Source organism: Oryzias latipes, chromosome 19 (genome assembly GCF_002234675.1).
Source record: "Oryzias latipes chromosome 19, ASM223467v1".
NCBI lineage: Eukaryota > Metazoa > Chordata > Actinopteri > Beloniformes > Adrianichthyidae > Oryzias > Oryzias latipes.
Genome location: NC_019877.2, coordinates 19,121,980 through 19,145,429, shown reverse-complemented (window position 1 = coordinate 19,145,429; position 23,450 = coordinate 19,121,980). Strand labels below are relative to the sequence as shown.

The 23,450-nt window shown below is 41.6% G+C and overlaps 4 protein-coding genes across 5 annotated transcripts; all 4 read left to right on the top strand.

Annotated features, from left to right (window-relative positions):
• Positions 1 to 63: 63 nt before the first annotated feature.
• LOC101164012 (homeobox protein Hox-B6b) lies at positions 64 to 5,319 on the top strand. 2 transcript variants are annotated; one of them, XM_020712025.2, is made up of 3 exons: positions 64 to 1,301; positions 3,355 to 3,751; positions 4,535 to 5,319. In XM_020712025.2, exons 1-3 carry the CDS (start codon positions 1,200 to 1,202, stop codon positions 4,789 to 4,791), a joined length of 756 nt encoding a protein of 251 aa, XP_020567684.1. In that variant the 5' UTR covers positions 64 to 1,199; the 3' UTR covers positions 4,792 to 5,319. The 2 variants fall into 2 exon arrangements, with proteins under 2 accessions (XP_020567684.1, XP_004080699.1); XM_004080651.3 differs by lacking the exon at positions 64 to 1,301 and having other exon boundaries at positions 2,683 to 3,751.
• Positions 5,320 to 5,515: 196 nt separating this feature from the next.
• On the top strand, positions 5,516 to 7,964 carry hoxb5 (homeobox B5). The gene is made up of 2 exons (XM_004080652.4): positions 5,516 to 6,523; positions 7,006 to 7,964. The coding sequence occupies exons 1-2, from the start codon at positions 5,926 to 5,928 to the stop codon at positions 7,251 to 7,253; spliced, it is 846 nt and encodes a 281-aa protein (XP_004080700.1). The 5' UTR covers positions 5,516 to 5,925; the 3' UTR covers positions 7,254 to 7,964.
• A 6,714-nt stretch (positions 7,965 to 14,678) lies between these two features.
• Positions 14,679 to 16,992, top strand: hoxb3 (homeobox B3). The gene is made up of 3 exons (XM_023949481.1): positions 14,679 to 14,785; positions 15,539 to 15,859; positions 16,414 to 16,992. The coding sequence occupies exons 2-3, from the start codon at positions 15,634 to 15,636 to the stop codon at positions 16,944 to 16,946; spliced, it is 759 nt and encodes a 252-aa protein (XP_023805249.1). The 5' UTR covers positions 14,679 to 14,785; positions 15,539 to 15,633; the 3' UTR covers positions 16,947 to 16,992.
• Positions 16,993 to 17,012: 20 nt separating this feature from the next.
• hoxb1 (homeobox B1) lies at positions 17,013 to 19,357 on the top strand. Its single transcript, XM_004080650.4, has 2 exons — positions 17,013 to 18,572; positions 18,775 to 19,357. Exons 1-2 carry the CDS (start codon positions 18,047 to 18,049, stop codon positions 19,083 to 19,085), a joined length of 837 nt encoding a protein of 278 aa, XP_004080698.1. The 5' UTR covers positions 17,013 to 18,046; the 3' UTR covers positions 19,086 to 19,357.
• Positions 19,358 to 23,450: the final 4,093 nt, after the last annotated feature.

Genomic DNA, 23,450 nt, shown 5'->3' with positions numbered 1-23,450 from the left:
AACACATAAACAAGCCGCCTCGCCTTTTATAAAAAAAAAAAAAAACGGCGTATAAGTCTTTAATATTTTTTCCAATATAACAAATTAAAAAAGATCTTTTGGCATTTTTTTCCTGAGCTTTTATTAAAAAGATTTCGTCGAGAGTTTTACTCTTTTGGGGTTAAAGAGAGATACAGGTTGTGAGGGACTGTTGTATTTCAGGAATTTATGGTTTTATTGGGTCTCTAAATGTCGGAAATCCTCTTTGGAGAAAAAAAACACACCAGCCCGAAAACTGAGAAGATCCCTTTTGGAAACTGAAAAGTTGAACTTAACTATAACAAAACAAACAAAAAAGAAAACCCGGCAAACCCGCTTTTTCAGAATTGATTTTGGCCAAAAACAGAATTAAAATGTAAACGCTGTTTTTATTTATTTTTTCCTACAGACAAGCCTGTAGACTTGAAATCGAAAAAAAGACTAATTGACAGGCGAAACTGGAAGAAATGTTTATATTTCATCTAAATCATTCTTACCTCTTTAAATAATATTAACTAAAACGCTAAGAAATGACGCATTAAAAAACGGGAAATATGTGGGAACATTTGTTTTTTGTGTCTTTGAAACAAATAAAAATTCACGTTTTTACATTCTGACAAAAAGATTAAAAGGTAAACAACCCGTTTAAACCAGCTTGTGTAGAACCGATTGCGCATATTGAGTAAAACATCTGTCTCTCTCAATAAACCTGCACCTTCCAACTTGATTTTTACGCCCTCCGTCACCTCCATAACCTCCAAATATTCTATTTTTAAGAAAATAAAAATGGCGAAGAGAAAGCGTGTCTAAAGCTCAAAAACCGCCGCGGTTTATGAAAATTTACAACTTTGCCATGGAAGTTTACGACTTTCCCGGTGCAGGGATTGGTTGCTGGCGGTCATGTGGGCAGCAGGAATGGGAACTTGTTTCCCCTGAGGTTATATTGCAGCTGCTGTTTTCCACCGCTCCTTCACTTAACAGAAGAAACACAAGCTTTTTCTCTTTTTTATGCTTTTGTGGAGCGTTATTTGGGTGAGCAGATTCCCTCTGTTTAGAATTCTCCAAATGCAGCTGTATGCGGCGCCTCGGCGTGTGCGCCATGTTCACGTGGATGCACTTGTGAGAAAACATGTGCGAAAATTGAGAGATCATCACAGTGAAGTGGAAGGATTACTTTGATTATGTCACTCGCACAAAGGGGGATTTTTTTAAGGACTGTCAGAGAGCGGAATCTTCTCCTCCAGAGTGGCACACACACTGGGAATGATGGATTATCAACAAAGGTAAGGGCACCATGTTTTTCTGCTGCTGCTGTTACCACACCAGGCCTGGTGTTCACAAAAATCCACATCTACAAAAATGGCAAAGCAAAACATCTCTTGTTATTTTTTTCATCAATGACGTCTGCAGATTGTTAACCCCTAAGATGCTGCGGGGTACAATAGCATACCCTCTACCAAAATGAATTGACTAAAAAAATGATTCCCACATTTGAAGTTAAACTGGAGACGTTGGTGCGACTGCACGTGAGACAAGCTTGACTTTGATGATGATTGTGGCGATAGAGGTCAGAGAAGGCCTGCGCCAATGCTAAGCTACGCTTTTCTTCAAATTCGGGGAAATCAGTCCACCTAAAAGTCATACGATTTCACATAATCTCTAATGTTTTATGGGATTTGTGTTTGGTATTTATTCTTGAACCTTGACACGACTTTTATTTTTCACATTGCGCAGCTCTGGCCCTTGAATTTCAATTGCATTTTGCGCCATCTTTAAGGTGCCAGGAAATGATACTACCTGCCTTTTTTCTGATAAAAATCTCAGATATCATGATGAATTTATGCTCTTTTTTTGTCTATTTATTTTATCTATTTGTTGTTACTGATGAAGCTTGAAGTCGTGTTTGTTTCATTCTGCGCTTCTTTAGCAACAACGTGAGTTGACTTTGACAGACACCAAAAAACTCGTGTTTTTTTTAAATAATCTAAGGCCAACCCCTTTGACAATATGCTCTAAAGTAAACATCAAATTTAATAATATTTTGAGTTCGATGTTTCAAATGATGTGTTTTTCAGGTAAAATACGCGCAGCGGAGAGTCCGTCTTTATTAGTTCAGGACTTACTAAACAATTCCTTTTGGATGAGAAATTGAGTCCATACAACCTAAGTGTACCTAAGAGGATTAATGAGCAATTAAAATAGAAAACATGACACCCATTTGAACAAAGCCGCACCGTTCTGCAAAAAAAAAAACAAAAAAAAAAACTGGTCATTGTATTGAAAATGTCTAGACTTCAGCATAATAATAATAATGGCATTATTATTGAAACAATCAATGACTTAATTTTTTTGCTCTAATGTCAAAATTGCCTTCTCAAAGCCAAAAATCATTATGAATTGATTTGCGTTATTCCTGCCGAACACTCGTTATTGACAGCTGCAACTCGTGATCCATGCAGCGCAATGGCGCCCAAACTTTATGCACATTTTCTCTTTACTTAACTGTCCTTTGAACGTGAGGGACTATTGTTGTCTTGATCACGGTGGGGTAAGGGGATGATGATGGTGATGATGGTGATGATGATGATGGTGTGCTTGAGCGTCCTCTACGCTTCCCTCACGTCTGCGTGCACTTGGTGGCTGTAGACTGGCGATGAGCTCACACCTTTGAAGAGTGAAATATTGGCGTTATTGACGCAGTCCTTCTATTTAAACCAGTCAGTGCTCCCCGTAGAGGTTTTCAGTGGCCGCTGTGAGAAAAAAACAATTTATTAGTGCGTTTATGGCTTGAGAAGGATTAATTAAGGAGACGGGATTTGAGGCAGATGAAGAAGAGTGAGACGCACTTTCTGCGTTACTTCGATGTGTGAGAGAACGAGTTTGTTGGAGGAGTTTGTTAGTGTTTGTATAGTTGTGTAACGTTTGCATACAACTAAAAAATATGCAGCTGCTTGCTGTTAATAAAGTATGCAAGCCTTTTCCAGTAGGGTGTCCGTGAAAGCGTGCGTAAAGCCAGACAGGCTGGAGCGCCTCATTTCGATTCACCGGGGACCCCTGCGCGCAACAAGAGCCCCCCCACGGGTGCAATAGTGCAAGCACAGACGGCAGCGATTGGCCAGAGGTTGATCAGATGGTACACTTCCCCTCTGCATTCAGAGGCACCTCACAACCCCCCCTTTCAGCAAAAACCAAATCTCCGATAAAGTAATGGCAAAAGCACTTGGACTATAAAAGACAACAAATCATATTCCTCCGGAGTATATACACCCCGTTGTCCACCCAATGAGTTCCTATTTCGTTAACTCAACTTTTCCCGTGTCTCTGCCGGGAGGACAGGACTCTCTCCTTGGTCAGATACCGCTATATTCCTCGGGATACACCGACCCGTTAAGACACTACTCCAACGCGGCCACATATGGAGCAGCCAACATGCAGGAGAAGGTTTATCCGGCGTCTTACTACCAGCAGACGGGCGCAGCAGCCGCGGCGATCTACGGTCGCGCTGGTGGCGGCGCGCCTTGCGACTACAACCCGGTGGGGACTTTTTACAAGGACGCAGAGGGCTCCTGCGCCTTCTCGAGCCGCGAGGATCAGCCTCTGTTTGTAACTCAAGAGCATCAGCAGCGGAAAGCGGAATGCCCGGAGCAAACTGTCAGCATGAGCAGCAGCATCGACGACAAGTCCTCAACTCTGATCTATCCGTGGATGCAGAGGATGAACGCGTGCTCCGCCGGTGAGTACACATATTTCCCTTATTTTGTTGTTGTTTTGTTTTTAAGGAGTGCACGAAACCAACCTTTCACAAACTCGGCATGCACGTACTTCTCAGTTAACTTTCAACATTTCTGAATCTGTGAGTTTAAATAAAACTTATGATCGCGCGCGGATCCCCACGCGCCGTCGTGGCGTCGAGTATCTCAACACTTGCAAATGTTAGTTGGACGTGCGCACTAGGCGCACGCACGAACCGGGCCTGCTCTGAACCGACCTCCAAGTCGTCACACTCGGCCGTTTTCCAGATGTTGCGTAAAACTGACGTTAAGCAGCAGCTGGAGGGTCGGAAAGGAATTAAAATATCTAAATATGTGAATATTGTTTATTGATCAATTGTGTGAAATGTGTGAAACACGCGGGCGATTTAGCTGTTAGAGGAAGTCACCTGGTTCTTTAAAAAAATGTGTTTAAAAAAATACCATCCTTTTACTTCTTTGTTAGGTCTATAAATACGTATTTTAATGCAAATTATGGTTTTAAAATGCCCAAATTACGCTTTTGTAGTACATGTTGTCAGTGGGGCCAAATGGGAGGGGGGAGGGGGTTAATAATAATCTAATAGTTAATACATTCAAAAGTAGTTTGGCAAATTCTGACACAATGAAAATCAAATTGTTTTTTGCAATAAAACCCTTCCTTTTTTAGAAGCACCACCTAAGCTTGTAATGTGATTTTTTTCTAAACGCACTGTCTCACTTAATTTATTCACACATTTTTCCTAAACTTGTTATTGTAATTGCAGGTCCATTTGGCACAAGTGGCCGCAGGGGCCGACAGACATACACCCGCTACCAGACCCTGGAGTTGGAGAAGGAGTTCCACTTCAATCGCTACCTGACCAGGAGGCGCCGAATAGAGATCTCCCATGCCTTGTGCCTGACGGAGAGACAGATCAAAATCTGGTTTCAGAACCGTAGGATGAAGTGGAAAAAGGAGAACAAACTCCTTAACCCATCAAAGACACCCGAGGAGGAGGAACAGGCGGAAAAAAAGAGCTGAAGAGACTATGGAATAGGATTCTTGGTTGTGGGTTCATGCGCCTCACCGGAACTATTCTGATGTATATTGTCTTTGTACATAAGTTTCATGTTAGAAGCGTGGTCTTTATTTCTGTTTCTGCACGGCAACACTGTCCGCATAATCAGAGCCTCCTCTGTCTGTCTTTGTGCTTGTGTATTTATTTAGGGGACTATGCAAAAAAATAAATAAAAAAAGTTATTTCATTTCTGTGTTTAGTTTTGGACACTGTTACAGTACCCCATATAGACCCTGCTGCATTTGGATTCAAACTTCTCGACATTTGCAGATGTGTTGTCCTTCCTCGTGAACCTGCTCCGTGACTCTGTGCTTTGTAGTCTGTAGGCTCGTCGTTTACACCTGTGCCATAAACGGTTCCATTTGTACAGATGAGATATGTTTCATGTTATTTATTGTTGTTAATTGTGTGTTCAATGCACAACTGGATACTGTGTGCAATATTTTGTTTAAAGGGAATTGTAAATATGAATAAAGGATTTTTGATGTACACATAAAAACTCCTCTTCCTTTTTCATTTGCATGAAAATGATTAGCATCCTCATGATCGGCGTCTCAAATGCCTCTGAAAGTCACAATAAATTGACATAAACTCTGCGTAAAGGTTATGATAATTTCCAGTTTGACACGCGGAGCCAAAACATGACAAAGGCGCAGCGGAAGAGTCTCTGTTATGTGTTACCTGAGCCGTTTGTGGCCTGTTTTACCCGCCTGTTATATAAATGATGGATTGTCTCCGCGGCCTGACAGCTGGTCCCGGTCGAACAATGCCACCTGTGTCCGCACGATGGCGCTCTCTCCCCGTGCGCATCTCGGAGCGCAGCGGGGAGGCACCATTGACTGGAGCCTAACGACCATTATTTCGTCATCATTTGTAACCATGGAGCATGAATTACCTCTTGAAGTCATCAGTGAGGATTTACGACTGGTCAACAAAGGCACGTGATTCCCGAACGCTCTCCCATATTTGGCCGCATACCTGGCAAAGTACAGTAGGGCTTCATTGCTTATAATTCATGATTGCATCCATAAATCGTGCAAGCACACAGGATTATAGCGACAAAGATCTACAAATCGAGGCTTTAAAAATCCAAGCAAATGAGCTCTTACTTTGTAAACTCGTTCTCAGGGCGCTATCCAAATGGCTCCGACTATCAGTTACTAAATTATGGGACTAACGGCGCTGTGAGCGGTTCCTTCAGAGACCCTGGCACCATGCACTCCGGGTCTTTCGGCTACAACTACAATGGCATGGACCTAACTGTGAACCGCACCAACACCGGCGGCCACTTCGGGGCCGTGCGGGAGGACGCCCGGGGATTCGGTCCGGACGCGCGCTACAGACAGACCCCAAACTGCTCGCTCTCATCTCCAGATTCGGTGCCGCCTTCGTGCGCCACAGCCAGCCGAGAGCCTCTGGAACTGAAAAGTCCCTCGCCTCCCTCCGACCGGAGCGCAACCTCAGGTGCCCTCAGCAAAGCCACCGGCGCGCATTTCACGGAGATAGAGGACAACTCTGTCGCCACGGAGAGCGAAGACGGCGCGCACGGCAGCGGCGGGTCCGGGTCCCGGGCGCAGCAGCAACAGCAGCCGCAGCAGCACCAGGAACCCAACGCCACCTCCTCCACCACAACAGCAAACGAATGCCAAACGCCACAAATATTTCCTTGGATGCGGAAACTGCACATAAGCCATGGTATATTTCCAAATCTATCATATTTTTTTGTTTGTTTGGAAAGGATGTCACACTGCGGCCGTGTCATTCATCTGTCAGGTGTTGCATGAGTGAACAGGCTGGCGTGGTTGACAGGAAAAAGGGCTTTATTTGTAAAAATGTTGTGAGCTTGTTGGAAGGGGTCCGCGTTTAACTCGCTGACAGACCCCTGGAGAGGATGATTCGTCCAATTTGGATGTTTGGTTTTTTTAAAAATGTGTCCAAATGAGCATTTAGGGAGAAAAATCAAAGACTAAAATGGTGGTGTTGTGTGTGCTGTTGGTTGCATGCCTTCCCTCCTTTCATCCGCTCATTTCATGTGACCCCTATGTCCATTACGCACGCCCAGCAAGCCAGAAAGACAAAAAAAGTCAATGTGATAATAACAAAACCGTGAAAAAGTCCTCGCTCTTGTTGTTTCAGTGCAGTTGTGCTAATTTTCTGGATGTTCTGTAAAATTGTAGATATGACTGGACCTGATGGGAAAAGGGCCCGAACTGCGTACACCCGCTACCAGACGCTAGAGCTGGAGAAAGAGTTTCACTTCAATAGGTACCTAACCAGACGGCGGAGGATAGAGATAGCCCACGCCCTGTGTCTTTCGGAAAGACAGATCAAAATCTGGTTTCAGAACCGCAGGATGAAGTGGAAGAAGGACAATAAACTGAAAAGCATGAGTCTTGTAACGGGAGGCAGCGCCTTCCACAACTGAACAACTTTTTGGGGAGAGTAAATTAGAGAACGTGAAAAAAACAATTACGAGTACTGTAAAGCTATTTAAAAAGCGCAGCACCTTTCAGCATGCCATTGTGATAGAAGAAGAAGTATTCTGTGCTCTTAAACATGCCATTTTTAGTTGAATATTGTTGTAGCGTAGATGTATTTGAAAAAAATATCATAAATCTGTAAATATCCTTGGGATTGTTCGTCCATTCTCTTTGCTCTCTCTTTAAAGTGTTTTCTGTCTATTGTATAACTTCTTGACGGTCTAACAGGAGTAAATTCATTGTATAGTTACAAAAAAAGAAAAAAAAGAATAAAAATATCAAAAGCAAGGCAACTTTTAAAACCATATGCTGCTTTTCATTGAATGTAATGTACTCCGGGGTCATTGAAAGCGCTTTAGTGTGACTTTTACTGCTATTTTTGATGGTTTACTTGTGGCCAAGATCATAAACTTTCATAAACAAGCCAATGTTTAGCTCTAGGATGTTTTGTGCATCTATTACTATCATATTATTATTATTATTATTGTTTAGAAGTAATTGCAAAAGACTATATACAACCTGTTAATGTGATAAACTTTTTGTGCAAAGGGTTATTCTGTGGATAGGCAGTGATGTAAGCTTTTTTTTCGCCAAAAAAGCTTTTGTATTTGTAAGTGAACTGATAGCGCTTGAAAATAAAGTTTCTGTCAATCGTTTGCAGCGCGTCTGGATTGTCTGTCAGAATAAATGCAGAATAAAAATAAAACTTTCCTTAGGGAGAAAACAGAGCTGCATCGCAACTTTCGGTACAGCCACGCCAAGAACTGATCTGTTAAGACTTGTTGAACATAGACAAGCCGTCAACTTTCAACGCAAGTTTTATTTACTTTTTATTTATTTGTTTTATGTATCCATTTACGCGCAGACAGAGCGAGAGAGAAAAACCTTGTCCTGTCTTACCTCCTCTGACTCTCCCCGCACCGACGTGCGTTTTCCATGAGAGAAATATGCTGCTGGTAAAATCCAAGAAAACAATAACAGAGCTGCCTTGGCTTTTTTTTGGGCATATAGGCCAGGCTGAAGTTGGTAAAAATACTCCCTTACCAAAGATTGTATAGACCTATATTACTTACAGACTGTGAAAAGTCACGTGAGGTCCATAAAGTTGGTTTTATGGTTTTGGGGAGTAGACAATGTACTATATAATTCACAACCTTGAAAGAAAGTGACGGCTTAACTGCATGGATGGGACTGGAAAGGTTGGACTGGGGAAGGAAGTGGTGTCCACTCATATTTAAACTGCCAGAATAATAGAAATAATTGTTGTTTTTAAAAAAGCTTGCTTGTGCAAAATGATAGATTTTCAGATTTAAATATATTTTTTGCAGCTTGGCAAATTTGGACAGGAACTTAACTTTATTTCAGTTGTTAAAAAAATAAAATATCAAAGTTTTTAAGAAGGCCCAAAATCCTGCTTAATAGTTTGTTTTGTTTTTAAAGAAAGTTACGATAAATTTCTTGCATTTTGATATTTTTGGGTTAAAACTCCCAAATCGTGTTGAGGCTTCACGGCGCGTCCAGAGCGCGAACTTGAGCGAGATCCTGAGAGATTTATGGCGCTTTGCCGAGTCACCGCCCGGCCAAAGGTGAAATCTCGGACAACGCGGAGCTGGACGCAGCCTTCACTTTTCCATAAAAGAGCCACGGGCTGCTTGGCCTTTCGCGCATTGTCTGCTGGCCGCTAATAAAACATAATGATGTTACGTGCAGGAAACTGGGGGCTGGATTACCTTCTGCCGACTCCTTCCAAACTAATTTCAGGTATTAAAAAAAGAAAAGAAAAAGTTAAAAGCAGTGCTGGGCTATCCGGGCCCCAGACATTTTCCCCATATTCATATCTATTAAGCGGCAATTTAACCAACATAATGAGTATTGCATATTGATAGGGGTAATCTGCAGCCGGATCTCATGCATAATTCATGGTGGCGGGGATCATCGCAGGGTCAGGAGACGATAGACTGCAGCCGCAGATGCGTCAGAAAGACGCGCGCTGCAGCCAGACTTTGCAGTGTCACCAATACAGATTGAGGACTGGCCAAAGTCAGCTTTTACACATCCCATTTTCAGTCTATTACGTGTACAAGTTACGCAAATTTCCCAACTTTCTGTTTTCTGTTTTTTTATTTTTTTTTTATTTTCAACAAATCCACCTTAGGCGAAAAAGAGAATTTGGAAAGCACCGACCCAAAAAAGGTGGTCCCAAGCCATGTTTCACTTAATTTAAATAAATAAAAAAACTACTTATTAACATTGGTAATTATCAATATGCGCAAGAAAACAATTTATTTTTCAATTTAGGCCATAAGTCAGGAAGCATTTAAACCCCCACACTACCTCTGATACGAGTCTATTTGATGCAGTCTCCTTTATTTAATAATGATGATGAAATGCGTGAAACAAATGTCCCCTTGAGCGTTTTTTGGGGAGCTCGGTTTATGGAGTCATAGATGCTGAATATCAGGGAGTGCCATGGTTCACAGTTTCTGCTCTCAAACTGCGCGTAATGCTGCAGGTTTGCCGGCAGAGGGCGCGTCAGACCTGCACGTCGGAATGATGGATGAGTTTTTCTTCCATCTACAGCTTCAGGCTCTTTGCGTCGGAGGTCACGGAGCAAAACATGGATACCCCCCCCCCCCCACACACACACACACGAGCTTGTTTTCTGAAGGCTAAGGGAGAAAAAAATGTCTTTTTAGCCCATAATTTGATATATATTTTAAACAAACGTTTTATTTGTCTGAATCTTTAAATTCTCTTATTTGGTCTGGATCATAACTGAATGAAAGTCATTGCTCCTGTATTTTCAGGGCTAAGATATGTTTTAGAGACATTTGTTTTATGCGGTAAAGTAAACCTTTCTTAAATGTCCAGTAATGATCTAATAATTTTTTATACAAAGTCAATTCCCGATAGTTTTTAGTGTACGATTGTATGGTTAGCTTACTGAATTTCTTGTTTAAATAAAATAAAACCATTATTTGAATTATCACCTTTGCATTAATTTTTTTAAATTAAAATATGAAAAATTACATTTTTTACATTTGTGTACACATTTGTGTTAGTTCCATCTTAAATAAAGCGTTGCAGAAATATCAGAAGTGTGTTGGCAGTTGTAAAAAAAAATCAATGGAAATGCTATCGGAGCAACAGCGCCTCTCTCCTCCTTTAACAACGTTGCAGAGGGTCATCTTTAGGACACCTCCTCTTTAGACATCTTGAACATGCCCTCATTGGGCATCAACCTGCTCACTTTCTATGGCTGATCAATGAACTGAGCGCTCAATGTTTACTGAAGCATTGGTCTTCAGAGTTGCTTGAATGTTCAAAGAAAGCCTCACAGTTTTTAGTTGTTGTTGACATACAGGAAACCGAGGTATTGTCAATCCTAAAAAGCTTTGAGCTGAAAGGTTGTTGAAGCTCACAGGCTTTAACATTAGAGAAGCCACAGCAAAATAAAAAAAATAAATTCACCACTTATTTCATATTTTTATTATCCAGTTATTTACACTTTTGTGAGGTTTATTCATAATGTTGTGCTTTTGTGTTGGCTTTATGCTCATAAGTGGAAAAATGTGTCATAAAACCTTTTGAAGATGTCATAAACAGGTCAACTTTCCTACATTTCGTGAACACTACCAACTGGAGAACTCCACATTTTTGAAAACTAAAGAAAAATCAAATTTTAAACTATTTATTTGAAATAAAATACAAATTTCAACTGAACACGCTTCATGAAGTGAAGATTTGCTGCTAATGTCCTGAACTGACTGCTTTTGAATCGAATTAAAAGTGCTTCCATCAATAGTCATAAATACATGCTTCTGGGATGCTGTGATTAACATTTACAACCAAATGCCATCAAATGAAATGAATTATTACCATGAACAGTGATTTTTGGAAGCTTGACAATATCACTTTAATCATGCACAGTCCATTTTCTTTATTGATTAATTAGAAAATGGTTACATGTTACATAAAATGAGGATGTGTTGCTTTTCACACTGAAAACACACATTTATTGACCACAGTTAACAGGGGAAACAGAAGTGGCATCCAAGTGTCAATGTAAGATTATGTGTCAACTCTTCAAAGGCACCTAATGTGGTCTTTTAACTTTTACTCACCTTTTTAGGTTTCCTCCTTGTGAAATAAAAATCATACATTTGTTTTGTGGGTGATGACACTTCACCTCCAGGAGAGGAAATCACTAAGCTTAAAGTTAGAAAAATAAATGTGTGTGTGCCTTTGCTCTGTGGGTCAGCAGTCTTCCTAGTGGAATGTGATGACAGAGCTCTTTGTGGAGATGCAGGCCTTCAGCAGAGTTGGAGAGTCCCTCTTTTTGTCCCTTCTTTCTCGTGCCATGAGTGAGACATCAGGGGACAATGTAGGGATTGTTCGCCACTTCATTTATCATGTTTTCTCTTTGCTGCCAATGAGGAGGAGTTTAAGTCTGTGAGGAGGAGCTTGAAAAACAGCTTCAAGACGGCAGGCTGCAGTGAGAATCTGACCTGGAGAGAAGATGCAAAGAGAAAAGTAAGTTCGCTAAAGTTAGTCTTACTGTTTGAGAAGACAAGAGATGCACATTTACAAGCAAGAGCATTAAGATAATTGATTTGTTAATGTTAGTGATTGAATTTTATTTTGAAGGCTTATTTCATTCAAACATAACTCGCTGACTGCTGACAATTGTCCCATAAACACATCTGTTGTTCATCTGTTTCTTTGCTGATTATAAGTTCTGCATAAATATAAATCTGTGTTGTTTGTTTGTTAGTGCTTTTGTTTATTTATTGGCTGGCTTATGTTGACGTGGGGAAATCAAGCTGCTGCCACTGTTGATTCAACTGTCTCTGAATAAATTCAGAGCAATAAATGGCCCCTGCCTGCGGACACGTGGTCCCAGCAGTTAATTGACAGGAGAGGTTGCAGAGAGCTGCATTTGTCAGCAGGCCGGCACGCCGAACGCAGGGCGGTGGAGGAGGAGCACGGGGTGAGGCAAGGGGAGTGCATGTGTCCATCACGCACACCAGACAGGCTGCCACCAAGACAGGGGAGTGATGAGAGAGCAGCACGGGCCCATTGCCATGTAAGTGAACGATAACCACAGTCCACAGATATCAAATGTAGTTATGCTTATGCTGTCTGCCTCTATTCAGTGCAGCGACCGATCAGATCACAACCCAACCTGCCTCCATCCCCTCTCTCATCTATCAGAGGCCTGTTTATTTCCCAAACAACACCACCTATTGCCGATTTTCATGGTGTTTTTATGATATTTTTTATGGGCTATCAGCCCAACTTATGGTATTTTGACCAGTTTATGTTTTGACCTGCTCCCAGAGTATACTGTACAAACACAATATGGATAGTTTTCATTGTCTGCTAAAACCAACTTGTTGATCCCAGCTGATGGTACGTTTGAATGATCTTATTTATGTTTTTTATGTCGTGTTTCCTCAATCTCATGATGTTTTTCGTCATTTCACATTGTTTTACAGAATATAACCTACTGTTATTTTCATTATTTCATAACACCTGCTGGACATTGTGCCAGTTTGAAACCCAGGAATATTATGTATCAGAAGTAACATCTATTGATGCAAATTTGCATATACTTCTGATCCAAATTTACGTTAATTTAGCATCTACTTGAAAGCTAAAACAGAGGTGAATTTTCCCCCCTAGCAGTAAAAAAATTCAGTTTTCTTTTTCTATCACAGATCCAACTCATCTAGATCCGCTGCGCCAAAAGGGAACTTTCAAAATCTGTAATTTAAAACTAAGGAAAGTCCAGATTAGCAATGAGGTGCGTTGACTTAGCTGTCACAAAAACAGCTTTTTGGAATTTCTTTTGGAAATATTTGATATGACCTTGTGTCATCCTTTGGAAAATAAAAAGAGGCCTTCCTCTCTGATGACTCAAATCATAGCAGGAGGTTTTGAAGGAAATGCAATTAAACCAGAAACATTAAGGATCATTGGCTGCTATTATTCCTAAAATATGAGGCTTTTGGGGAAAACATGTTTTTTAAATAAGTTACATATTTTGGATTTGGAAGTGGTTTATTTCAATCATGCAAAAAAAATAAAAAAATAAAAAACTAAACAAGACAAACAACAGCAATGTATATCTAGAGTTGTATCTAACAAATAATTAGTCATAAATATTGAAATTGTCCAAAAGCATTGTTAAAATGGAGTGCGACAAAACAAACATCCCATCGCGTTTTAATTTTTTTTCTTTACATAAATGATTATTTAACTTCTGATCAGTTATTTATACTTTACCAAAACAGAGGCACATAATAAAACATTTTAAAAACACACACACACAAAAAACATCCATCAGTTTTAATAAATCAAATGACATTGAGAAAGATATTTGAGTGTGTCATACAGTGGCTCATATTCTTTTCAGAAAAATAACTCCTTTTATGTCATGAAGACTCTCATTCATCCAGGTTGATCCCATCGCAGTAGTAGGTTTTAAAACCCCTCCCCCTTGAAGACATATAAACCAGCTCTTTTATATTGAAGAACTGAGAAACCTTTTGGATAATAGGTGAAACATTTTCAGCTTTGAAAACCAAGTCCAGATAACAACTTTTAAACCTACCACAGCGATGAACTCAGTTTATGGTAAAAGAAAATCTGGGCATAAAACATCAACATGGTATGATCAGTTTCCTCTTTTTGTGGGGTCTAAACGGGCCTGAATGTGTTGTGCTGGAGCTGAGGGAGCAAATGAAGCATCTGTTCTTCTCCAGCGCCACCATTGCGTGTCATTTCTTCGCTTCAGAGATCAAAGACAGCAATTTGCCTTCATTAACGCCACTTAGTTAAATATTACCTGGAAGATCAGAGCAAAATGGGAGATCAAAGCGCCGCAGATCGATCGATTTGATCGTCAAAGCAGCATCCGTGCAGTTCCAACAGTTCCTTTATGAAAAAAGTTCATTAAAATGGTTGACATGCTCCGAAAATGCAGTAAGAAAATGTAAATTAAAATCTGATTTTTAAAAATAGTATTTAAACCTTTTCTTTTTTTAAGTTACCCAAAACCAAACGTTTTTCGTTAAAATGCTTTTTTTTGGCAACAAACGAAAATATTTTATTTTTATTTGATGTTTTGTCTTTTTTATTTTCATTTATCTATCTGGAAGATGTCCACGTGTTAAACCGAGCCTGCATGATCAGCATCCCCCCCCCCCTCACACACGCGCTCAGAAACGCACACACACCCACGCACATTATGTGTGTGGAAACGCATCGCAGGGCGGTCTGAGCTGCAGAAACACTGTCCAGTCTGCTTTATCCCCCCCCCCCCCCCCCCCCCGCTCCAAAAAAAGCCACATTGCAACCTTTTCATCCACAGCTGGCCCTCTTTTCTGGAATTATTGTAATCCGGGAGGTTTTACACAGAGGTGAGGGGCGCGCGGCGCTTGTTTCAGGGCTGGAATGAATGCGCGTAGCGAAGGTAAGGCAGCAGAGCTGTTGTGCCGCGGAGCAGCTTATGTGTCTTTATGATTTACGAGCCTGACTGCAGCTCCACGGTTCAACCAGAGTTCAGAAAGCTGCATGCCTCCAGACTTCTTCTTCTTCTTCTTCTTCTCTCCATCTCTTCTCCTGACTGCGTTTCTCTTCTCCTCCAAACTATAATTTTGTTCCGTTTATTCTTGGAAGAAAAGAGAATTCAATTTTACTTAAGGACTGAGAGGTTTGTCCCTTTTTTCTCATTCAGGGCACAAACCAGCTGCGACGAACAGCGGATCTATTATGTATAGTTTTGTTTGTGACGGATGACTTTTTCACTACATTGTGATATAGCATTTCATTTTCCCTTTACAAGCAGGACCATCCATTAGCTGAATAATGGCTGTTATTTTTTTAACGGTTACACAGGCCATAATGTAATTTCTGAAAACACCACGGAGCGCGCAATAAAGAAATGCTGATTTCCTTCTTGCATATTTGAGAATATTTATTTGTATAATTTTGGCTCTTTAGTGCCATGTTAATCCCAGTTAAATAAACAACAGATTTACTTAGTGATTTTAAAATATTTTTATTGAATTGAATTGTGTGTCTTTTTCGGGTTTGCTACTCCACAAACTCTTTATTTTCTCTGCTTGGAGAGGCATGCTATTCATGTCAGCATACTATTCATCTGATAAGATGGATCATGTGGTCTCCTCCCTGATCCTGTCTTTTTTTCCTTGTATGCTTTCAGGCCAGAAGCCCTCGGCTCTCTGGAAACCTGCCATGTGACATCTGGCTGTTTGCGCTCCGCCAGAAGGTCAAAAGAAGCCCGCTCATTTCACAGAAATGCAGAAAGCCAAAATCCTGCAGCAGCAGCAGCCGCTCGTCTTCTCCTCCGGGTTTGAGTGCCTTCAGCAGGCACCGACGCAGCGGCAGCGCGCGGAGACGTTTGAGCGTGCGTGTCCCCGGAGGTCAAAAGCGCAAACCCCCAAGTTTACTGTCAGCAAAACCATTTTCCCCTGGATGAAGGAGTCCAGACACTCAGAGCACAAACCCGACAGCAGGATCTCAGGTTTGTATGAAGTCGACAGCATCAGCCTTATACATTTAGTGTTTTCTTCTCTTTTGAACCTCCATCTGGGCATCAATGTGGCTCGCATTTTCTCCTTTTTCCGGTTCTTAGTCGTTCAAACCACATTCAAGGTGAAAAAGGAGATTAAAATAAGAGGAAAAATGAAAAAATATCAAATTAATTATTTTGAATCAAAAGGCTCCCCTTTTTATACATTTAGTTTTGTCGACCGCCTTGTATGTATATTGCCTTCCTGTTGTCATTATAATTTTTATTAAGAAATATAGAACAGGACGGAAAATTCAAATTATATACGCTGATCAAAAAACAAAAATTCTCTGAAAATTTTAGAAAGATTGTCTAACCTTCAGATCTTTTAACACCCTCTCAAAAGCTTTGATATGTAAACCCGCTCCTTTATCTGCTCACTTAAAAGATGTAGGTCCTACATTTTTTCTGAGTTTCAGGAAAACACGTGGTGAAGACCCAAAGGAGGAAACAATAGAATATGTTGTTTTTATTAGCACTTATTTTCTGTGCATTTTTACCCACAGACGACGATAAAGCCCCAAACGCCACCCTGGCCTCCAAGCGCACGCGCACCGCATACACGAGCGCCCAGCTGGTGGAGCTGGAGAAGGAGTTCCACTTCAGCCGCTACCTGTGCAGGCCGCGGAGGGTGGAGATGGCCAGCCTGCTCAACCTCAACGAAAGGCAGATCAAGATCTGGTTTCAGAACCGGAGGATGAAGCAGAAGAAGGACCAGAGGGCGCGCGGCCTCACTGCCTCCCCCTGCTCACCCCCATCCTCACCCTCTGCCGGCGCGAGCCCGACCCTGGCCAGCCTCGGATATGTCCACGTGGGCGGCGATTACTTGCAGGCCTCCCCTCCTCTGAAGCCCCAGAATGCACAGCTGGCCTACCCTACAGAATTCAGCAAATACCCAGATCCGGATCTGACGTGCGGCCCGCAGTTTGAGGCGCAGTACAACAGCCCGGGAGGGGGGGATTTGAGCGGGCCATACCTCTCACAGAGCTGCACTCCTCAGGACAGAATCCTGCAAGCTCCAAGACTGACGCATCTGTAGAGCCAACCGTTATTTATATATTTAAAACCCTTGCTTTGCACATTTATTATTATTCAGGGTGGTTCCATGTAGAAACAAGTTTTCTTTTTAAAAGGGTTCTCATGGTCTAAGTATAAAAAAAACCAAAACTCTTATCCAAGAGGCATTCTCAATTGAGCACTAATTTGAGTATTACATAATTGATTGGAAGTAAAAAAAAAGATTAGAACATTAAAAAATAAGTTCAGATGACCCTTTTCGAAACTTTTCTGCAATTTTTACGACATTTATTTGATTATTTATTATTTATCATAATCTTTTGGTCATTTTTGCTGCTAACGTTCATTAAAACGTCATTTTTTTTGAAAAAGCAAAAAACCTTCAGTTAGAAAATATTCAAAAAAAGGGAGAACTGTATTTAAAAGTTGCTGCAAAAGTAAAATGTCAACAATTAAAACGTAATGTACGCCAGAGAACCATCACGCCACCTTAACTGTCACTAAATTACAGACGGGCGTTTAGATAAAAGGTAAAATTAGAAGCTGAGAAATTATAAGTAAAGTTTGTGTCTTAACTGTGCAGCTAAACGAAAATTATTTTTTCTTTCAATCTGACCCATTAGTTTGGTTCTTTCCAGAGCAAAATGGGTCAATGAAGCTGTCAGTCTTTAAAAAGAGACGTGATGGATGACTGAATCCATGGCGGCCTGACTGTCTCGGTATCTGTGCGGCATTCGCGGCAAAAGCAGCCCCAAAACACGTAATAAATCAACTTTTAATTGAACCTCTACTATCATAATAATTATAATTATTATTTGAAACCTTTTATTTTTTCATGTGAAGGTTCCTTTAGCTCTGTAGGCTGAAGTGTTTGTGTTTGATTGAAGCATTTGTCATGTAAATGCAAGCAGTTTGATGGACGAGCCTGCAGACTTGACAGGCCGCTTTAGGTCATCAGCTATTGGAGTTTATCGGGTCACGTGGTGTGTCAGGAAGGTGATATGAGGGTGGAAGGCAGTTTTACAGCTTTGACATACTACCTAAGGTCAGGGCACAGGGAGCGCCGATTAATGACTGTCCAGTCTGGATCGGTTTTGCGCAAAGACCAGGCCCGGGTTCAGGATGAACTCGTACTTAGATTATCCTGTGTGTAACCATGGAGGAGCAAACATTTTCAGTGCCAAGGCCGGATACCCCAATTTAAACCACGGATATGTGTCATCCAACTCGTGTCCAACAGCTGACAATTACGCACAGGACGGTCGTTTGGTGGCTGCAAATCCTGCGCCCCTTCATCCACCCAGTCTCCACCAAACTCAACTGGATCTGCAGTTTCCGTTACCAGGAAACCCAATGTACGGCTCCCCGCTGGAGTTCGGACACCACCAGTATGGCCTCGCTCCAGACCAGGACCGGAGCTTCATTCACGCACAGCTTTCCCCAAACATGGCGCCGTTTTCTGGAGATGGCTGCGGGCCTGCAGCTGGAGCCAGCTCTCACTATCTGCATCCCAGCAGTGATCAAAGGCAGCAGGAGTTTCCAGAAAACGTTTACGCAAGAGTGCCGGCACAGTGCAGAGAGAAGGACGTGGATGAAACTTCAAAAACTTTCGACTGGATGAAAGTGAAGAGGAATCCCCCCAAAACAGGTTTGTCATGGATGTAAAATAAAAAAGAACGCGGGTTAAGAACCTGAAAGAATAGTAAAACTTTCAGCTGAGTGTTGTGGGTGAAAATCTTCCGGGGAATAATTTAGTTTTTCTCTCATTCATCTCATGTTACGCATCAGCTCTCTATCTATGTTGTTTGTCCTCCATCGTCATCATGCCATTCGTTTTCCCCATTAAACAGCGGTCCAGTCGGAGTTTGGGGTTCCCGGCCAGATCAACGTCATACGCACCAACTTCACCACCAAGCAGCTGACGGAGCTGGAGAAAGAGTTCCACTTCAACAAGTACCTGACGCGCGCGCGGCGGATAGAGGTCGCAGCCAGCTTGGATTTAAACGAAACGCAGGTGAAAATCTGGTTTCAGAACCGCAGGATGAAGCAAAAGAAGCGGGAGAAGCTCGGTTACGTTTTGGGAAATCCCTCGGCCTCCGTGGAGAAAGCTCGCAGCTCCGAGTCCTCTCCAAAAGCTAAGGAGATAAACTCTGAACACTGATAAGAACGTGGAGGCCTGAGCGCGTTTCCACTCAGAAATGGCACCATTCCAGAACATTAAAAAATATCTGGGTTGTGGCCTCACAGGGTATGTTTAATGTGTTCAACACTGACTTGATGCTGAGAAATCTTTTTTTGTAAAATGTTTCCCATAATTTCTGCATATTTCTATATGCTGTGATTTGAGTTGGTGTCATCGTTTGCACTATTTATTTCCAGGATGTTTCAAACAATTGTTCAGATGATTTAACTTAATAAAGTCTTAAGAAAAACAAAAAAAGTTCCTTAATTGTGTGTTTTTTTAAAATCAATGTTTAGTTAATTTTTGGAATGTCTTCTTCCTGATCTTCTGAAATTTTGAGTGAAAATCTTCTTTTTTACCGTAATATTATTTTAAATACTGTCACCTCCATAAATAATCCCAACAAAGTCCCCTTGCATAATGTGACAAGAGGAATCTTACACAACACACAGGGTGGCTCTGTGTGACCTTTTCACCTCCAAATACCTCCAGGGGATCTAAACATGACAACAAACTCCAGGAAGCCAGGTCTCACCCTTGATTTGTTACCCAAATTCTATGTATACAGCTGACAGCACCTACAACACATTTAAGCTGCTAAATTAAAATCGGATTCTTCAACAAGCCTGTTGTGGCGTCACCTTTGGCTTGCAGGGCCTGACCACCTTCTTCCCCCTGATGCTGAAGGGTCGTAGTTTCAATATTTGCTGTGGGTGTTGGGTTAGCACACACTCTTCTGCCCCACCAGCCCTGGCCTGTTGATGTCTTTCTCTTAAAGTTGGGTTCACACAGAGTTCAGGCCCAAATGAATGCAGAGCCAATCTGTCAAGACACCAGAGTGACTCAGGGAGGTAAACTCTTGGGCTCCTGCACCTCCGATTTTTGCAGGTATTGCTTTCAATTCTGAGACTAACAAGGCAGTGGGACATTAGGTCTATGTTCGAGATTGTTTGAACTTGAATCTCATTAAGGTGCCCGAAAACACGTTTTTAGGAAATGGAAGTCAGCAGTCATTGGAAATGTATGCGTGTATATGCAGTTCCTTCAAAACTAAATTAAAAATTTATACAGTTTCCTGCATAGAAGTTACAGTTGAAATACCATGCAGCTCATTACTGTAAATTAGAAAGAATGCTTAATGATTTGAAGCCAGGTGTGTCAAGCCAAAAGCCTCCCCTTCAAATGAGTCACGAGGCAACAATAGGTACGGTGACGGATTCTGCAGCGGAAAAAAGGGGGAACCGTGCAGAACACAAGTGTGGGACTTCATTCCAGGGATGCGATCCCGGCCATCTCTGCCGGCAATATCTCAGCTCTCCCAGCAGGCTCTCCATCTGGAGGTGTCAGAGTCTGTGCCGCAGCCAACGCCATGGAGACAGATGTTCAAAGCTGGGGGAGTGGAGGGAGATGTTTTTCACCTTCGAATCAGAGCCCTCCTTGTTTGCAGCCTGCATGGAAGGCAAGGAGCAGATAGTAGAGCAAATAGAATTAAACACAAATAGAAAACACTGAACATCCCTTCTTTAAATCCAAAAACGACAACAACACAAAAATGAAGACATTACAAATCCAGCTGACCGCCTTGGATAATTTGAACACCTCCAGCAGGCCTGGACCTCTCCACCCCTCCCTCATCACTTTGACAGAGGTCAGCCTGATGCTGTTTGTACCCCCAGCTGCTTGCAGTTGTTGCGGGCTCTTTTACAAGTCTATTGCCAGGAACACTTCCTTGGTTTTTTAGCAGGTCTTCTGTCGCATGTCACTCTGCAGGGTCTCCAGGCTTCAAAGGTAACAGTATTCATGGGATGAGAGGGGGTTGGTCATCCCGATACCTCATTGTTTTTATTGTGAGAAATCAAATGCCGCTTATAAGCGTTGAGCATCATTACAATTTGGAAATTTAAATTAGACTTCAATATACATCGGCATCAAATCACAGCGTGGAGCTTTATTCACTTTTAAATTGCAAAGAAATATCATAAAATCAAAACCCACAAGGAAATGCAACACTTTAGCAATTCAGGGAAATCTAATTACACACAACAGTGCTGGGTTTATAAATCTTTTATTTATTTAAAAAATACAACATCAATCTATAACTTGAAAAAATCTATGCCCTCTTTTTAAAAACAAAATCCAATTTCCATTTTTTAAATGTCAGAATAGCTGATTTAGTAAGTCAAGTTCCACATTCATACATTTTGCTGTGTAGTTGCGTAAAATCTGAATCTGCTGCAGGAACCAGTTTCTCCTTTAAACCTTATATATATATTACATTTAGAGAAGTGTTCTTTATGCTTAAATGTAATTGTTTGGACAGAGTGACATTTACTGGTGAGTAATTGGTAATAAAAAAATGTCAATGGGTGCGTTTGCCTGTCTATGCATTTTTCAAGGTGCAAATGTAAGTGGGTAGAAATACATAGAAAAGTTTCTTTAGGCATAAATAAATTAGTGAGTACTTCATAATAAGGAAGTAAACAATAATTACGTTTAGTTATGTAATTTTAGGGTTCTCAAACACACAAAAAAATCAGTGTGATTATTTTCTGCACGTTCATATGCTGGGGTTTTGTGGAGATGTGTTGTCTAGGTATGAATGGCACACTTTCTTTCTCCTTTGTCTTGGTACTGAGCCTCTTTATAGCCCAGCCTCTGAGGCACTTGACAACCATCCCCCATCTGAGGGCCTATTGGATCTGGAAGCGCCAGCTGACCTGAAGTTTCTGTCTCTTGGGTCCCCACTTGCGACTGGATCTTTTCCCCACTCCATCAGCTTGGTAACTGAGAGAGACAAGTGACTTGGCCAGGGTTAACATCTTAATACTCCCTGGTATTGCCTCCAGGATTCAAACGGCTACCCCTAATAGTTTTCCTCCTCTGTGCGCCTGTCAGACAGCCCTGACTATAAACCGTAAGAAAAACAAGACTAGCTAAGAGGCAGTGTAACGAGGCAGCACAATGAAATAATGAGAACTGGTGAGGATGAGTGGAGCACTCAAGGTTCGGTGTGAGGATTGAGGTCTGGAGTCTCTGCTGTGCCAGAGGATGATGCTTTGCATAGAGCCTGAACGCTTGAAATTAAACCAAGCCCTTCCTGAGAAGCCCAGGAAGGGGGGAAACCAGAACTCAATCAGTGTCACGTCACATGGTTCAAAGCGGCCAATTCGACGCTGCTACGAGGCTGAGAAATGCAAGGTGACAGTTCATTTTACCAGTGACAGTGTGTCGGTCTCGCTTGCTGGTTCCCCAGTCAATTCCCAGCGAGCAGTGAAGGTTGCTAGAGACAGACAGCAGCCCCCCCCCTACATTCCACCCCACCACCTCCTCCTCATCTTCATCCTCAGCAGCGCTCCCTCATCGACCCTGCTCTGCTTTGTATTCCAATTAACTGGACAGGGAGAGAGGCGGCGGTGTGGAGGATTACAAGCATTCTGCAGGTCCAACACTCCTCTGCTCTCTTTCCCGTCTTTTCAGCTCATGAACAGTAGTTCTAAGAGCATATTTCACACAGCCTTCTTTAACAACTCCCTATAGGTACAAAGTCTCTGTCATGAAAAATAGGTCCCTCTCACACAGTCATACATCACATGTAATAGAGGTGCGTAATCCCTCATAAGAGTCAATGTGCTGCAAGCTGTAACAGCTATCCTTAACAGACACCTTAAATAATGCTGAATTAATATTTTGAAATGGCTCATATATTCTAACATAATACAATTTGAATGATTTTCCATTCAATGCTTTCAGGAATAACATTGATTTGAGGACAAGTTGATGTAGCCCTAAGAGTCCGTCAATGTGTGGCGAGTTGAAGGTGGTGGATTTGATTCCCTTTCTTTTGTATCCTCAATCTATCACTGCTTTTTCTACCAGGTCAACCCCCCCATCCTCCTTGCACTGACATGTGTTTAAGCAATGGGTGGGTTTGGAATACAATGATTCAGAGGAAATCCAAAGAGTAAACCTCTTCTTTTTATCTCCTTGAGCAACGCAAACATTCACAAGAGCCCCCTTCTATCAGACCAAACATCTCAAGGCTTTCGCCATTGTAAAAGGTGTTACAATGACTCATGTGGAGGCTTTTAACACACGCTTCAATGGCATAACGAGCCACTGAGGTCATAAGCTTAAACTTTCTGTTGTTTTAAAAAAAAGATTTTTGGATGCAATAAAAGTTAAAGACCCACTCCAATTAAAATTGTGATTGTGGTCTTTTTAACATGTTCTTTCTGGTGATGGACACTATATATAAAGAAATTAAGCTAAGAATTCATTTCTGAGTATTTCTTTATTCAAAATGTTGTTAATCAGGAGCAGACGAAAAAATTCCACTAGGACCTG

What these genes read in the sequence shown, in the direction of transcription:
- LOC101164012 (XM_020712025.2), top strand. Translation starts at nt 1,200, where the DNA reads ATGTCACTCGCACAAAGGGGGATTTTTTTAAGGACTGTCAGAGAGCGG. An exon ending in ATGATGGATTATCAACAAAG is followed by an intron (nt 1,302 to 3,354) that starts GTAAGGGCACCA and finishes CCGGGAGGACAG; the next exon opens with GACTCTCTCCTTGGTCAGAT. An exon ending in GATGAACGCGTGCTCCGCCG is followed by an intron (nt 3,752 to 4,534) that starts GTGAGTACACAT and finishes TTGTAATTGCAG; the next exon opens with GTCCATTTGGCACAAGTGGC.
- hoxb5 (XM_004080652.4), top strand. Translation starts at nt 5,926, where the DNA reads ATGAGCTCTTACTTTGTAAACTCGTTCTCAGGGCGCTATCCAAATGGC. An exon ending in GAAACTGCACATAAGCCATG is followed by an intron (nt 6,524 to 7,005) that starts GTATATTTCCAA and finishes GTAAAATTGTAG; the next exon opens with ATATGACTGGACCTGATGGG.
- hoxb3 (XM_023949481.1), top strand. Translation starts at nt 15,634, where the DNA reads ATGCAGAAAGCCAAAATCCTGCAGCAGCAGCAGCCGCTCGTCTTCTCC. An exon ending in ACCCGACAGCAGGATCTCAG is followed by an intron (nt 15,860 to 16,413) that starts GTTTGTATGAAG and finishes TTTTACCCACAG; the next exon opens with ACGACGATAAAGCCCCAAAC.
- hoxb1 (XM_004080650.4), top strand. Translation starts at nt 18,047, where the DNA reads ATGAACTCGTACTTAGATTATCCTGTGTGTAACCATGGAGGAGCAAAC. An exon ending in GAGGAATCCCCCCAAAACAG is followed by an intron (nt 18,573 to 18,774) that starts GTTTGTCATGGA and finishes CCCATTAAACAG; the next exon opens with CGGTCCAGTCGGAGTTTGGG.